Raw genomic sequence first — 17,021 nt, 5'->3', positions numbered from 1 at the left:
GCCCTGAAGGATGGATCATTCTAGAAGTCTTTGGCCACGACTGTTCTGAATTGGAGGCCATTGGGGAACTCTCCACTGCTCTAAACAGGAGGCTGGGGATCCCTGGGTGGCTCAGCGCTTTAGCGCCTGCCTTTGGTCCAGGGTGAAATCCTGGAGTCCCAGGATCGAGTCCCACATCAGGCTCCCTGCGGGGAGCCTGCTTCTCCCTCTGCCTGTGTCTCTGCCTCTCTCTCTCTCTCCCTCTCTGTCTCTTATGAATAAATAAAATCTTAAAAAAAAAAAAAAAACAACAAGGAGGCTTCTAGAAGCCTTCAGCTTGGAAACAGTGGTCCCTCTAACACTGGACCGTCTTCACCTGGAGCTCTTCACCTGTGACCGTTCTAAGGCAGGTGGGAAGGCTCCAGATCGCCCCATTTCTGAAACTTGGTCTACTGCGACTGTTCTGGACTCCAGGTGGAATCTGAGGAAGTGACACCCCCTTCCTCTCTGGCAAGCTGATCCAGGAACCAGGGGCAGGAAGGAAAGACTTTTAAGGGGCCTCCTACCCCCAGGCGTGGGAGGGTGGACAGCTAGGGAAGGTGCAGGGGGGCGGGGGGCTTCCACCCTCCGTGGATCCTTGGTTCCATTCTCCACTCTGAGTCACCAGCTCACCCGTGTCTCCAACCCCCCCTCCGCACCACCAGCGCCCCGGATGCTCAGCACTGCACGCCGTCTCTCACCCCCTCCCCACCAGGTCTCCCCGAGCCTCACCAGAGCCCAGGAGCGCCCCTGCTTCCTGTACCGTAGCTCATACTGCAGCTTGCCCTTCAGCGCGTAGGAATTGTAACTGGAGCTCCAGGAGATGTTATAATGTCCCGAGAAGGTCACAGTCACGTTGAAAGGGGGGGATGGCTTGACTTGAAGGAAAAAGCCAGAAAGATAAGGAGTGAGATGGGGCAGCCGCTGAGAAGGATGTGGTGGCAGGAAATGCCCCTACGCCCCGACCCCCTGGATCAGAACCCGGGAGGGACTCTGGGCGAGGTAGCCGCCTTCTCCAAGCCTCGGTTGGCTCATCGGAGAAATGAGAAGTTGAGACCACACTGGACCTGCAGCCCTACAGGGGCAGGGCTGGGGGGTGTAACAGAAGTGGGTGAAGCAGGTTTGGGGTCTGAGGACGCGTAAAAGGGATGCCACCACTCAGGCTGGGCGGGACAGCAGACCAGGGTGGCCAGAGAAGAGCAACCTGGAATCCCAAATAGGGAGAAGCTCTCTCAAACATTAAAGTTAGCTCGAGGGGTGCCTGGGTGGCTCAGTGGGTGAAGCATCTGCCTTCAGCTCAGGTCACGATCCTAGGGTCCTGGGATGGAACCCCGCATCCGGCTCCCTGCTCAGGGGGGAGTCTGCTTCTCCCTCTGCCTCTGCCCCTCCCCACCTCTTCTGCTCTCTCTCTCTCTCTCTCTCTGTCGTGTGCATGCTCTTTCAAATAAATTAATTAATTAAAAATATTTTAAAAAACCAATAAATTTAGCTACTAATCGAAAAACTGGCTAAGCAACATGTAGGCCAGAGGCACTGTTTCTGCATTTCTGTTCTAAACAATGACATCATTTTCTTTCAGAGGCAGCTTCCCCCAGAAGCCAAAAGGTGCTGATTAGCATAAATGCTAATGAGCTTTCCTTAATATTAATTAATGCTAACGACAAACGCCAGCCCTCCTGAGCTCTCTGCAGGGTCTGCAGAGCAGAGCACTCCGACCCTCCTCACTGGCCACGTGTGACTTGGTGTGAGGGTTCTCCCAGACTTCTGGAAAGTGCAAGAGCGGAGGCCTGAGTCACATCACCACACCCTCCTGGGTGCTTCCCAGGCAAAGGTCAAAGTCAGGCCTCCCGTTCTGCTCTATCCCAAACTTGTTTCGTGAATAGGATACGACATGTTATATGTCTCCATTTCCTCTCTTGTAAAAGGGTACCAGCTCCTCTTTCATGGGGTGACAATTCTCGGGGACCAGCTCAGTAGCAGGAGGTCCCTTCGAGGAGAGAGAAGTGACAGGTTCTTGGCCCCCCCAATCCCACCCTCTCCTTCTTCCACCTTATTTGCCAACATCTAACATTTTCCGCATTTCCCCGTGTGCTCCTGTTCCCCCTCTGCCCCTTCTCTGGGATCTTAGCTGCTTGGGGCCGAGGATTTGTTCTTCTGGGTCAGCGCTGCGCCCACAGCTCCCAGGACAGAGCGGGCACACACCAGGCCCTGGAGAAATGCTTATTAAATCAACCAATGAACCTTTCAGGGGTTTCGCAAAAAGGAACTCTAAAGCTTCGTTGCCTTTGAGCCACGGGTCCTTTTGGACAGGACTCGTTCTTAAACCCTCTCTGTCTTCCCAGGCTGGGCGAGCTCTCAGTTTCCCCCTGTGGCCTGAGCTGGGTGGTGTGAACCAACTGGTGGAGGAAGCCAGACGTTTGTGGAGCCCGGCAGGCATCGTGAGAGGCAGGTGCTCAGCCCAGGGAGGCCCAGTGCCCAGGAGGAGGAAGGGGGCGGGGCCACATCTGGGCAAGGGCGCCTCATATCCCCGCAGGGAGGGCAGGAGGTGGGGGGGGAGGGCAACCATGTGACTTGGAGCCACCTGTGCAGTGTCAAGGCAGCTCCTTCTCTGCCCTGCACTCTGCTCTGCAGGGGAGGGGCGGGGATTCTGCTCCCCCTCACCGGGCTCACCCAGAGGCAGGAGGGCACCCCTGCTCCTTGCGCTTGCCACACCTGGACCCAAATGGCCAAGTGAGCATGTGTGCACCTGTGTGTGCACGCACCTGCATGGGTCCGAGAGAAAATGTGAGCATCTGTCTGTGCTGTCTAGGCCTGGAGTCGGCAGGACATCTGTACCTCTGAGGGTGTATTTATGCATGTGTGTGCATGTGTAGGAGACTGGGTGTGTCTGGGTATGCGTGAAGCTTTGCTCACACCCTCTGTGTGCCAAGTGGCACAACCCTGGCCCCCCAGAGTATGAGTGACAGATGCCCTCTTATCTTCTTGCCCCACCGCTGGGAATCTGGGGACACAAAGTCCCAGACCTCAGAGGCTGAGCCTCCCCAGGGGCAGGCCTCTCTTAGCCGTCTGCTTGCATGCCTCTGGGCACGGGCGTCTCACCCCCTCCCTGGACACTCCACTTTGGGCACATGTGTGCGCACACACATACACACGTTCACAGCTGCTTCCTGTGCCCTTCCCTGCCCCCTCCTGGCACTGGACCCACAGAAACAACCGCTTCCACTGGCCAGCCCTCCTCCCTCCAGGCTGGAGGGAAATTCTAGGCCTCATTGGCAAGCTAAGAAGCAGGAAAAATCCCAGGGGAGGTTTTCTCTTGTGACGTGGCCTCCCCACCTTGCCTCACACTGGGGGCAGGAGCCCAGAAGGGCCCTCACTCTACAAATCGTGAGCCAGTCCAGGGCCACAGCCAGCCGGCTCCGGGGCCCCAGGCCAGCTCCGTTTCACGCCTCTGTGGCCTCTCTCTGGTTAAGGCCCAAATCTAGTTATCAACCCACCGCTCCGTAGTCGTGCATCTACAGAACTAATGCTAGGGGGAAGCCAGCACACGGGACAGGTCACTTCTGATGATGGGGGACGGCTGGCCCGGGAGCACGGGGCTCAGCCCCCACCTGGGTTCCCCTCTGCTCTGGGGTCCACAGGATACTCACTGCTCTTAGCCAGGACAAAGCTGCCGCACTCCTGGGAGTAATTGCCAGGCTGGTCTGTCACGTTGACACTGAAAATGTCGTCGGCCATGAAGTGGAACACATCCATGTGGCACATGTACTTTGCGTGCGTGGCGTTGTGGGTGGACCGCTGGAGGCTGCAGGAGGTGACTTCATCCTCCAGTTCTCCATATGGGTCTTGCCTTCAAGGACAGAGCAGCCAGTCACGGCTGGAGGCCGGTGGGGCTCAGCGCACGCGGCCAGGGCAGAAACCCAGAATCTCGGGGCTGGGAGGAATTGGAGGTGAGACTGGGAGGCTGGAGGCGGGGGTCACTCAGTCTACCAGCACTTTTCCAGGGAAGGTATTCCCCTCTGCCCCCCGAAGCATCCCTGATGGGTTGCGTCCAGGCTTGGCTTGCATGCCTCCAAGGAACCGGGAACTCACTACCTCACATAAGATAAAAACTCTCAACTTTGGAAATTTGGGCCATTCTTGCCTAGACTGAGCCTAAATCTGTCCTTGTCAATTCCATCAACTGGATCACTGTCCTGTAGGAAGGATGCTAAGCATTTCAGGTCTCCTTCCTCCCTCCTTCCATCCAACATCCAATGAATACCTAGTGGAGTACCTGGGTTGAAGGCCAAGATGAGAGCCAAATGAACCTCATCCCCTGCACCACGTGAAATTCTAGGGAGGCTGTTGGTATGGGGTTGGGGCAATGCTCTGGCCTTTTCATTCCCACTGGGTGTTAAGTGATGGGTTTTGAAGTATGGATAGGAGTTCAGCAAGTATTTATTTCTCTACCTACACTTTCAGACTCTCAACATGACTACCCTCCAAGGCCAATATGGACATGTAGACTCTGTTCTCTGCTAAATATTTGTTAGAACAGAAACTTCCGCTCAATCAATGCAAGCCTCTTGCATAGGAGCCAAGGGGCCCTTTAAAAACTCTGCGTCACTCCCACGCCTAAAACCCTCCAGTGACTGCTCACCACCCACAGTGAAATCTGCCCTCAGCCTTCCTCTCACCTTCTTTGCTTGTTATTCCCTCCCACACTGACTCACTCCACTCTGGCCACACTGACTTCCTCGATATTCCTCAAACTCATCAGCTCTTCCCTTCCCCGCCCCCAGGGACTTCGCACAGGCAGTGCCCTCTGCCTGGAATGCTCTGCCCCAGCTCACTGGCTGCCTCCTTCTCATCCAGAGAGGCCTGCCCTGACCACCCGCCCCCGTGTCACTTGCTCAGGACCCCGTGGCCCATGTTCCTGTTCTTTTTTTTTTTTTTTTCATGTTCCTGTTCTTTATAGCACTCATCGTCATCAGAAAGGATCTTGATGGCTGCTTATGTGTCTATTATCTGTCTCCCCAGGCACCCCCCACTGTAGAGCTCCTGGGACCTCACTGGTCTGCCCCCAGTGCCAGCAGGTGTCTAGCAGGGGGTCAATAACCATGTTCCGAATGAATGTATGAATGAACTAGTGATGAGAGAGGAAAGCCAGCTATCCTTTATCCTGAGCAGCCTCAGTGAATAAAGGTTCTCTCCTTGGTTAAGTTCTGTGCAGGCTCCTCTGAGCACTCTCCTAGACGAGGCCCTGACCTTTGGGCTTCCGGGTCATCTCTGCACTAATTTTGACAAGACTCCTGCTAAGTCGTTAGCCAGAGTCCCCTGCCCTGGATGTGTGAGGAGGCTCCTCGCCCTCCACCTCATCCCCCGATGACGTCTGACCAACCTGGGCTGCCGTCAGCAAGAACTGGAGCACCTGGGTGGCCCAGTGGCTGAGCATCAGCCTTTTGCTCAGGTTGTGATCCCAGGGTCCTGGGATCAAGTCCTGCATCCGGGTCCCCATAGGGACCTGCTTCTCCCTCTGCCTATGTCTCTGCCTCTCTTTCTGTGTCTCTCATGAATAAATAAATAAATCTTAAAAAAAAAAAAAAAAAAAAACACTGTGACATGTAGCCAGACCCCCCCCTTCCCCTTGACGTGTCCTCTTGGTAACTCCCATCCACTGACTCCACCCTCCCCCTTGGCTCTACATCCCCCCTTTTTCTTGGTCATATTTGAGGTTGAGCCCAATCTCTCCCCTGACTGCAAAGCCCCATGCAGTGGGCCTTGTGCCCCTGGCAGTGGTCTTGAGTAAAGCCTCACGTCCCTGTTCTTTAACAATAGACTAAAAGGGGCCTGTGGATTTTGGAATCAGGCTGCCTGTGTTTCAATCCAGTTCCACCATTCACTGGCTGTGTGAGCTTGGGCGAGTGGCACAACCTCTCTGAACCCCAATGTCCCCATTTGTAAAATGACAGTAATAATTGCGAGGAAGGGAAGTGATCGTTCCTAGGAAGCACATAGCAAGGCGCCTGGGATGTACTGAATGCTCAAAAAACAAATCATACGGGAAGGAGTCTGGCTGTCCATGGGTCTCAAAACCACAGGTAGGGCTGGGGCACCTGGTTGGCTCAGTCGGTTTCAGATCGGGTCATGATCTCAGAGTCGTGGGATCGAGCCCCGTGTTGGGCTCCACACTCAGCACAGAGTCTGCTTGGCTCCTTCTGCCCCTGTCCCCCCTAACCCTTCTCTAAAATGAATAAATCAATCTTAAAAAAAAAAAAAAGCCACAGTTAGGGCTATGTGGGCAGGAGAGTATGGCCTTTGGAGCTGACAGAACTGCCCCGTGGCCTCTCAGCTGATGCTCTAGACAAGGGCCGTGAGCCGGGGCGGGGAGGGGGGTGTAAGACGGGCAGGGCAAGTCCAGCTCACAGCCTCTCCTGGGGCAAAACCAAATGCTGATGGTGAACAAGCCTGAGAACCCTCAGGAAGTGGCAGCTATTATGTTTATTGCTAAACTGTCTGCCGGGCACCTCGAAGGTCCAACGCGGTCTGTGGCCTTCTGTGGTTGGTCCTGCTTTGCCCCAGCCCCCCAGCGGCCACCCTGAGCAGCATCCCAGGGCTGGTGAGGGCCAGCCACTTACCAGGTGAGGGTGAGGTTGCTGGGGTGGACGGTCCCTGTCTCCAGGGTGCAGGTGACTGTCTGGAAGTAATCGGTGTAGCAGACGAGGTCTAGGCAACCCCAGGCTGGAAGATGAGGGGAGAGAGAGGCCGTGGTGGGGGGCTGGCCAGAGGCTTCGTGGTGCCTCACCCCTTCCCCTCCTCGGGGGCTGGAGGGTGAGAGGAGGCAGGGGTTCCAGGGCCAGGCCGAGTTTGGCAACCCAGGGGCAGCTAAGATGTGGGCTCGGGGAAGGGTGTCCCTGCCACCTGGGAATTCCTGGTGTGACCCCCATGTTTCAAGGCTGGCTACAGAGACAGGACACTATGAATGTGAAATCTAAGGAACTAAGCGGGTCCCCACCTCAGCACTCTCCCCCCACCAAAGCCAGCATGTGACCACCAGCTCTGCGTCCCTCCTGACCAGTGTCCCCCTTGGTGGCAGGTCCTGAACTCCCCAGCTGCAGGGTGAATCTGCACCCCCCCCCCCCCCCCAGGGATTCAAGAAGCCATCAGAGGCACTGCTGAAAATGCCCCAAGCCCTGACAAGGCTGGGGCCCTCTGCTTCACAGCAGCTGGCCGAGCCAGGACACGGACCTCAGGGAGGCCAGAAGTGCATGGAGGGAGTAAGAAAACATCCCTAAACCAAGAAGCCCTCTAAAACTTTTGCTGAAAAATCTGTATTAGTGTACTGGCCAGCACCACTACCGCCAGGTGACACCGGGAGTGCTCACTCAGGCCATTATGTTGGGAGACTTAATGCCCTCCCACCCTCAACATTAATGCTTTCTGTTGTTCTAGAAGTAGGGGGTGCAACCATAAATCTAAGTTTGTGTCAATGTTCGACAAAATAAGTTTAACAAGTTTTAGCTTCATTTTGTTCTGTAAGATCAGGTACCAACGCTGAGATTTCTCCCCCACTCCCCTTCAACTATTTACCAGAAATCTGTTCCCCTTTTTAAGTGAAGTCATCCTTAGTGGCTTTTTCCTATTTTCTCCTGACTAATGAAGATCCAAGCGGTGGTGCTGTGTTCCCTTCCTGTGCCTCACTTTAGGTCAGAAGCTGGATTCAGAACCAAGAGGACCATTGCTGGAAATGTCCTTAGCCGGCTGCCGCCACCGTTTTATAGACAAGAACCTGGAGGCTCTGAGCCTGGGCCACACCTCCGGTCACTCTGGGGCTGGGCTCCTGAGACTCTCACCCAGGAAAGGAAAATCTCAGCTGTGCTACTCGTTGACATCCGTGCGCACAGCAAACACCACTAATCCATCACGGCACTCCCTCCTTTGGGGGACCCTCAGAATCCTCCTCAACACAGGTCTCCCTGCAGCCACCACCAAGGAATCTGAGTTGTGGCAATGAGTCCTGCGCTAGGAGGAGGCTTCCCCCGGGGGGAACTGGTCTCCCTGGAGGGAGATACACAGGTGACAGCATGCGGGTGGGGACCCTGCACAGGGCGCTCCCTCAATACCAGCGGCAGCGCAAGGTGGCTAAGCCAGGGGGATGAAGCAGGTTTGGGATTCCAGCTCCGCCACTGCCTGGCCGTGGGTCCGTGGCCTGTCCCTTACCCTTCCTGAGCCGTGGTGTCCTCAAGTGAGCACCCGGTGTCACTGAGGCACGGGCCACACGGGGCCATGGGGGGCGCGGAGTGAGTGACGCTCAGCGCCCAGTGCAGCAGGGGCTTGTTGTCTGTGCCCGCGGGGGTGGCGCCCTGGAGGGTGACCCAGGACCGAGTGCTGGCCGCGCAGAAGGGGAAAATAAAAGAGCCAGACATCTGCTTCCTGAAGAAGCTATTTGAGGCTCTGGGCCTTTCGGTAAAAACCAGAGAGAACTGCAGAGTCAGCAGAGCAGCGGCCGAGGGACCCCTGCTCCCAGTGCAACCCCCATGAGCTTGTGTGCTGCGTCCGGCCTCCTCCGGGAAGGCTTCCCAGGCCTCTGAGCCCTGGCTGGGCACCCTAGTCCAACGCCTGGCCTTTCCCAGCTGGGGCTTCTAACTTCATCCTCTGGTGCCCTGGGGGTGCCTTCCAAGGTTTGGCTACTTTTGTCTCCCTCTCCCCCACCCCCTCCCCCCCCCAGGGCCTGCTGGGGATTCTGTGATTATTGACAAACATCTCCTAGGAGAGTCATTGCACAAAGAGAAATTGAGGTTAGACCAAAGGCAGGACTTCCTCCCTCTGAGGGCTGGGAGCCAGGCCAGGCCGAGAGCTGTGGAAATGGAGGTTCCAGTCTCGTCCCCGCAGTGAGTGAGCCGTGAAGCCCCCAGCTCGTGGTCTGGTCCACGTGGGACTCACATGAGCCACTGCTGGCTAACGGGGCTCCCGGGTGGGACGGGTTCTAGTTGATGGGGCACTGGCCAGTCCAGCCCACGTGCACAGAGGCTGCAGCCCCCCGCCCTGCGGGCCCTGGCCCTGACCCAGAGCCTGCAGGCCAGCCTGGCCTCCTCCCCGCCCGCAGACCTGGGGCAGCTACTCACCTCCCTGGAGCATCAGCAGGAACAGAGCGGCCGCCCCGCCACACAGCATGCTGACTCTCGGGTCCTGGAAGAGACGCGCAGGGAGAGGGGAGACCCGGGCCTCCGAACAGCCTCCCCTCTGGTCCTCTCCCTCCCTTGGAAGACTTGCCTCAAATTCTTGGAAAAACAAGAGTTGGAGCCCTTGGATGCTCCCAAGGATTCCTGCCCCTTAGAAATGGCTGATTTTCCCCTGGACCCTGTTTCTCCCACCTTCTTCCTGTCTCCTAACACAGTCCCAAATAAGAGGTGAATTTGTTTGTTTATTTATTCATGAGAGACACAGAAAGAGAAGCAGAGACACAGGCAGAGGGAGAAGAAGGCTCCCTGCGGGGGAGCCTGATGTGGGACTTGATCCTGATGTGGGACTTGATCCCGGGACCCTGGGATCACGCCCTGAGCTGAAGGCAGTAGCTCAACCACTGAGCCACCAGGTGGCCTGAGAGGTGAGTTTAAAGAGGGAGGAGCTAGCTGCTCTCCTGTCCCTGGAAGCCTGTGGATGTAGAGCTGTGCATGAGACGAAACATGGGCATTTACCCATCTGAAAAAAAAAGGAGAGAGGCAAGGAGGCAGGGAGGGGAAGCTGGTATGGAAAGTGGTATTTGAGAAGCAGAGATCTTGAGTCCTTTCCACAAAACACCTGTGTTGACGTTAGCCCGGCAGACTGGCTTCTTATTGAATAACAGATCCAAGGTTAGCCCACAATGAAGACCCCATGAATACTAAGGTTAGCCCGATATCTGGCCCAGGTTAGTGAGCGCACTGGAAAGCATATGGGGAGCCCCGGCGGGACCCCGTGGAGGCGAGCCTGACTTCCTGATCTGGATGAGATGCAGGAGAGGCCTCTTTGGAGAAGACCACGGACCTACCGGGGAGGAACAGATGCTGGTGCCTTTGGCAAAGGTGTGACCCACCAGGGTGGCCACACCAGACTCTTGTTGGCACTTTGCCCACTGTACCCCAGTTCTGTGTCTGCTTGGGGGAGGTGCCACTTAGAGGGGGGGTATCCAACTCCCCAGGCCCAGGAGCCCCACCCTGGTTACAGACTGGCTCCTGGTTACAGGATTGGAACTGGAACTGGAGCCTAAGGGAATGACCCATGCAGGAATCAAGTCACAGGCATGGCTTCTCCCAGACACCGTCCCTGAGCCCACAGTGGGAAGACCCCCACAACATACACACACCTGGGTTCCCCCAGACCCTACTGTGGCCACACTGAGAGCTCCCTCTGAGTTCCCAAACAAGTCACCAAGGAAGCAGTGGTGAAGCACACCCAGAGTTCTGATCACCAGCTGTGTTGCTCTGGGCCCATCACTTCCCCTCTCTGAGCCCCGTGGAGATGGTAAACCCTGCTTCCCAGATTTTTGTGAGAGTTCAAGGAAGCATTTTGCAGAAAACCCTGAGCATAGCCCCTGACACATAAACACTCAACAAAGAGCTGTGATGGATAGAGAATTTAGAGCACCAGAAATAGAGGGGCCCCAGAATCATCTAGCCAAGAGGTCCCTAAATTTCTCACTTCCAAAATGTTGGCCATATTTGTAGATCATGGTGTACTATTATTTATTTAATGTTTTCTATAAATAAGCTCATTAAAAAAACCTACCTCTGGGGCAGCCTGGGTGGCTCACCAGTTTAGCGCAGCCTTTGGCCCAGGGCCTGATCCTGGAGACCCAGGATCGAGTCCCACATCGGGCTCCCTGCATGGAGCCTGCGTCTCCCTCTGCCTATGTCCCTCTCTCTCTCTCTCTCTCTCTCTCCTCTCTCTCTCTGTGTGTGTGTGTGTCTCTCATAAATAAATGAATAAAATCTTTAAAAAAAATAAAAAGATCTAACTCCACTCTCATTCCAAGCAATAGTATCTATACTGTGTATTTTTTTCCCAATACACCTTAAAATGAGTAACATCACTACTAAAATAATGTTGGGGCAAAAACCTTTTAAATTGACTTTAAGGAACACTGATCTTGCCTGGCCTCAGCCCTGGAGGAGCCCTGTTATCACACTTCGAGGATTCACTTCCTGTCACAAGAGGTGGGGTTCATATCTGCCCCTCACTGGCATGTCCACACCTCTGCCCCCAGCCCCAGTACAAGGCCTGGCATAGCTCTATCTGTGTCACTCCCCCGAAGCTCCATCTGGACCACAGGATAAAGCACCACCTCCCTTGCCCAGATTCAAAGCTCTCCACCCCTCCAAACTCCTCAGCTCTGCACAGATGACACGCAGGTGCCTGATGATAGAAGGGATGCAACTGCTACTTCTGTCTGCCTGGCACCTCTTCCTCTCTTATGAAGAGCTTCTCCAACTGGAGCTGTCCCTGTGTGGTCTGTGTGGAGAGGACTAGAACCTCAGTTCCACAGGTGGGCACCTGACTCAGCCTTGGCCAAGACAGCACCCCACCAGCCTGGCCACATGGAATGGATCAGGGATGGACATCAACCCAAGCAAAGTGAGTGAGAGCAGTCTGGGGATTTTCCCTAAAACTCCAGTAAAGAGGGACTTTTTTGGCTGCCTGCTGGAAGCTAGTAGCCATCTTTGTCACCATTTAGGGAGAGCCTGCCTGAGATTTTCTCGAAAGTTGAAAAATACAGACCCAGAATCCCCATGGCATTATTCGAGGACCTGGATCCAGCCGTATCTGATGTCCACACCTGGACGTTTCATTTACATGAGCCAAAAACCAAAACTAAAACAAACACCCACTTTATTTTGCTCAACCATGTGAACTACATTTCTGTTGCTTGCCATCAAAGATACCTGATACAGTGGAATGGAGCCAAGGGCCCAGAATTGGAAGCCAGAGTAACTTGGAACAATAATAGCTTTTTTTTTCTGGTATTTCCTCTCTCTGACATTGGTTATCACTTCTAAAATGGGGACAGTCCTGCCCACTGCACCTGTCAGTTATGAAGGGTCAGTGGAAAGCAGATGTGACAGTGCTCTGCGAACCGGAAAGTGCTATACGAGGGTGCTGGGTTCTTGCAGTTACTGGCCAGCTGCTCTGAATTACTCAGCATCCCCTTAGCACCTGAGGCCCTGTCATGCCTCTCTGCCTTTGCATGAGGCAAATTCTTGTGCTGAGTCTTCCCCTTGAACACCTTCCCCCCTCCCATCCCTCTTAATCAGTCTTCACAATCTCTTGCTCTACCCTTGCATCCATGAAGCCACGGTGGAATGTTCCAGAATTCCTGCCACTTACTGCCTTCAAGGTTTTTACTCATGCTATTATCTACTTGCTATTTATCGTTACCTTGCCTCCCAGGTTTGCTCCCATAAACATGTCTCAAAAGAAAAGATACAACCAACAGGGAACTAGTATGAAACAGAAAGACTGTGTACATCACAATGGTTAATTGTAGACTCGGGGCCAACCTGCCTCAGCTCAAATCCCGACACTGCCATTTCCAGGCTGTGTGACCTCAGGGAAATTTACTTAAACTTCCTGGGCCTCAGAGTCCCCTTCTGTAAAATGGACGTACTAGTAATAGTGCCCACCTCAGGGGGTCTTTGGGAAAAGTAAATTAGTCAGTATGTGTAAAGCACTGAGAACAGTGCCCAACATAATTGTAGATGTTATGTGTTTCTTAAACAAAAACGATTTGTTAACTGTAAAATGAAATAAAAGGCAACAGAAGACAATAATCGAATTTGAATAAGATGCTATCTCCCACATACAACTGGGAAGTTGGCAAATCCAGTTTGCCTTTCTTTAAAAGGGGGATTAAAGAGTATCAAGTGTTTAAGGCAAATGAATACCAAACTGAGATTCTCACTGGCATTAGAGGATTGAAAGAAGGTTGAAAAAGGTCGAACTCTTTCATTAGGGGGTGCAGAGATATTTAACACTGTCTAAAATAAGCCACTCAATTCAGGGAACAGCACCCTTGAATGGTAAAGACACCGAGCCGGAACTCCTCCCCGTCCCATTGCTCTCCCTGCCCTGAATCTGTCCCTTTGTGGGTCTTCACATTACGGCTGATTCCTGAGGGCAACAGCACTTTCTCCCCAGGTGCACACCAAACCACCAGATGTTTTTTCTGAGTGAAGGGCAGGGTAATTTTCCTAAGGGCCTACCTGCTATGGGACCTCCTGTGGCAGCACCTACCTCTACAATCTCCTACAGAGGAGTGAAGAGCACCTGGCTTAGAGTCTTCCTGGTCCCAGTTGTGTATCCCTGGGCAAGTTCCTAACACTTCTGGTTCTCTATGTTCTCATCTATATAATGGGGGTCATGATTCTTTGCTGCAGATTTGTTAGAAGCACCAAATACATCATTGTATGTAAAGCGCTCCAACACAGTCCTGGATGGAATGGAGCTGTCCAGAGGTATTTATCTGCCAGGCTCCGGTGCCAAGGAATGATCTTAGGTGTTGCGGTAGTTCAGACTAAAAGCCAAATTTCAGGAGATTCTTGGGAAGTGAAGAAGCTTGGAGCTCTGAAGTCAGATTAAAGTGGGTGATACGTAGAACATAAAGTACTTAACTCACAGCCAACAAAGAAATGCAAATTAAAACCACAATGACATGCCATTTTAATTTTACTCGATTGGCAAAAACTAAAAGTCTGACAATATCACATGTTGCTGAAGACATAATGTAATGGGAACTCTCATTCATGGCTGATGGAAATGTAAATTAGTGGTCTGGGAAATAGTTTGACATGGTCTAATAAATTTGAGCAGGTGTTTGTATTAAGACGTAGCCATTTTACTCCTACATACACTACTGATGAAACTCTGGCATGTATGTACAAGAAGCATACACAGCATTGATTTTAATAGTAAAAATTGGAAACAACCTAAATATCCATCAACAAGGGAATGGAAAGATCAATTGTGATGTAATCACTCAATGTGAAAATGAATCATAGTTTCACACAGCAAATGACTCTCACAAACAAAATAGTGAAAATAAAATAAGAATACATGCATAGTAATACCATCTATGTCACACTTAACACTGTGTAAAACAGCTCTAGATATTGTTTAGGTGAACATACATGTGTCCTGGAAATACAGAGAAACTTAAAGGGATGATAAAAAATATCGAACTTTGAATAGAGTAGAAAAGGAGGGGATGTGTCAGGTGTTTCAACAGTTTGGTGAAACTGAGCAAAGCTACCATGGGTGTTGATTATATTATTCAAAATATAATAATATATATTTAAATATTTTTTATATGACCAAACTATTTCATAAAATTTTAAATGTCAATTAATCTTATGTTTGTAAAATAAAATGTGAAGGGGGATTTCCACCTCTGGCTATGGTGCAGTAGCTGGTATCAGACTGAAACCCCTACTAGTAGTTGAAAACTACTAAGTAGGGAAAAAAAAAACAGAGGGTATGAGAGAGCAATAAAGTTAGATAGTATTTTAGAAGCCAAGGTTCCAGAGAAAAGAAAATGTACTGAAATTCTGCATGCAATTTCCCCTCAAATCATGTGTCAAGTCATTGCAAACGAGTCCCATACCAAGAAACCTAGCAGAAAGAATCTGGCAATGGGCTTAAAAACTAAAGAGATTTTGGTTGTTTCACAGCAGTGAGGGAAGAATCAGAGTTCAAGCCCTGGCAAGAAAACTAGGCCCTGGTAAATACCCAGGTATTTAGGAAAGGATGTACCTTGGGAATAAGGAAAAATCAGAAACATTTTAGCCATAAATGCATCAAGATGATCTGCCTATTTGCTATATGTTTGCTAAAAGAAAATCAGAACCTATCTGGAAAAAGTTAGCTTCACCCAGGGCTTCTATATTTTTCATGCACAATGTTGAGCATTCAATTAAATTGACAAGGCACACCAGAAAACAGAATCTAATGACCAAAAATCAAGAGTAAAATAGACACATGTGTGATTCAGAAAGTGGTGTTACGTAACATGATTTAAAAATACTCAGATGACTATGTTGAAGAATTCCACCAGAAGTATGGAATCTATTTAAAAGTAGAAACTCTAAAACTAAAAAATTCAATAATCGAAATATGTAAGAAATGAATGGATTTAGCAATGGATTTGTAACATTAAAAGAGAGGATTGCTGAGCTGGAATAGAAAATACTCAGATTAAAGCATACAAAGGAAAAAAAAATGTTTAAAAATGCAGAAAAGAGGGACACCTGGGTGGCTCAGTGGTTGAGCACCTGCCTTCAGCTCAGGGTATGATCCTGGAGTGCCAGGATCGAGTCCCCCACCAGGCTCCCCACAGGGAACCTGCTTCTCCCTCTGCCTATATCTCTACCTTTCTCTGTGTGTCTCTCATGAATAAATAAATAAATAAATAAATAAATAAATAAATAAATAAAATCTTATAAAAATATAAAGAAATAAAAATACAGAAAAGAGCAAAAAAATATATATATTATATATTATATATAATATTTTATATATAAAAATATATATATATATATTAGGACATAGGGGAGAGAGATCAATTCAAAAGCAATAACAGAAGTATTGCTTAAGAATTTTTCAAAACCAGAAAAATATATTAATCCACAGATTCAAGAAGTCCTACAAACCTAAGAAAGACAAATACAACAAAAAGCAACGCACACACCTACACACATCATAGAAAAACTATTTTAAAAATTAAAGTAAGATTATACTTAAAAGCCAACTTAGAATTTTATATCCAGAAAAAATATCCCTCAAAAAATAAGGCAAACTCAATATGAAAACAGATCTACTAAAATTCCACAGTTAACATTATACACAGAAAGATTTTCCTTTAAGATCATAAACAAGACAAAGATGTCCACTCTCATTTTTATTAAACATTGTACTAGAGGTTCTAGCCAAAACAATTCATCAAGAAAAAGAAATAAAAGTCATCCTGATTGGAAAGGAAGAAGTAAAGCATTTCTGTTCGCAGATGATATGATCTTGTATATACATTCTAAAGAATCCACACCAAAAAGCCAAACTGAAACAAAACAAACAAACAAACAAACAAACAAAAACTATTAGGCCTAATAAGTGAGTTTAGCAAGGTTGTAGGGTGCAAGATGAATATGCAAAATCAATTGTATCTTTGTACAATAATGAACAGTCTGAATGTGTAATTAAGAAAGCAATTTCTTTTACCATAATATCAAAAAGAATAAAATAAATAAAATAGAATAATAAAATAAAATAGAAATTTAACAAAAGTGTAAGACACACACACTGAAAATTACTAAACATTATTGAAAGAATGATAGAAGGCCCAAATAAATGGAAGCCTATCCCATGGGTTCATGGATTGGAAGACCCAATATTGTTGTCTTCCCCAAATGATCTACAGATTCAAAGTAATCCCTATCAAAAGGCCAGCTGGCTCTTTTCCAGAAGTTAAAAAGCTGATCCTAAAATTCAAATGGAGATGTAAGAGGCCAGAATAGACAAGTATCTTGAAAAAGAAGAACAAACTTGAAGGACTCAGATTTCTCCATTTCAAAGCCTACTTCAAAGCTACACTAATCAACACAGTGTGATACTAACCTATGTATAGATCAATGAAATCAAATTCAAAGTTCAGGAAGAAACTTATACATTTATGTTAAATTGATATTTGATAAGGGTGCCAAGATAATTTGATGGAGGGGAGATTGTCTTTAAAACAAATGGTGCTGGGACAATTGGATATCCACATGAAACAGAATGGAATTGGACTCCTATCTCACACACAAAAGTTAACTCAAAATGGCTCAAAGACCTAGCTGTGAGAGGTAGAAACATTAAACTTTAAAAATAAAACACAGATCGAACTCTTTGTGACCTTACATCACACAGTAGATATCTTATATAGGACACCAAAAGCACAGGTACCAAAGAAAAATATAGATACACTGGATCTATTTCAAAATTTAAAACTTTTGTACACA

General features: G+C 49.7%; 1 protein-coding gene across 2 annotated transcripts in view; it reads right to left on the bottom strand.

Annotated features, from left to right (window-relative positions):
• The window catches only part of IL21R (interleukin 21 receptor), a 35,640-nt gene that overhangs the window by 5,594 nt on the left and 13,025 nt on the right, over positions 1-17,021 (bottom strand). For both annotated transcript variants that reach the window (XM_072836268.1, XM_072836267.1), the window contains 4 exons: positions 9,123-9,186; positions 6,636-6,738; positions 3,666-3,865; positions 751-896 (listed from right to left, as the gene is read on the bottom strand). In XM_072836268.1, coding sequence (XP_072692369.1) covers positions 751-896; positions 3,666-3,865; positions 6,636-6,738; positions 9,123-9,171 — 498 coding nt within the window. In that variant the 5' untranslated portion in view covers positions 9,172-9,186. The remainder of the gene's footprint in view (positions 1-750; positions 897-3,665; positions 3,866-6,635; positions 6,739-9,122; positions 9,187-17,021) is intronic.

The sequence above is a fragment of the Canis lupus genome, chromosome 8 (assembly GCF_048164855.1).
Source record: "Canis lupus baileyi chromosome 8, mCanLup2.hap1, whole genome shotgun sequence".
Lineage (NCBI taxonomy): Eukaryota > Metazoa > Chordata > Mammalia > Carnivora > Canidae > Canis > Canis lupus.
The sequence above is the reverse complement of the archived record's forward strand: the minus strand, read 5'-3'. Positions and strand labels throughout refer to the sequence as shown.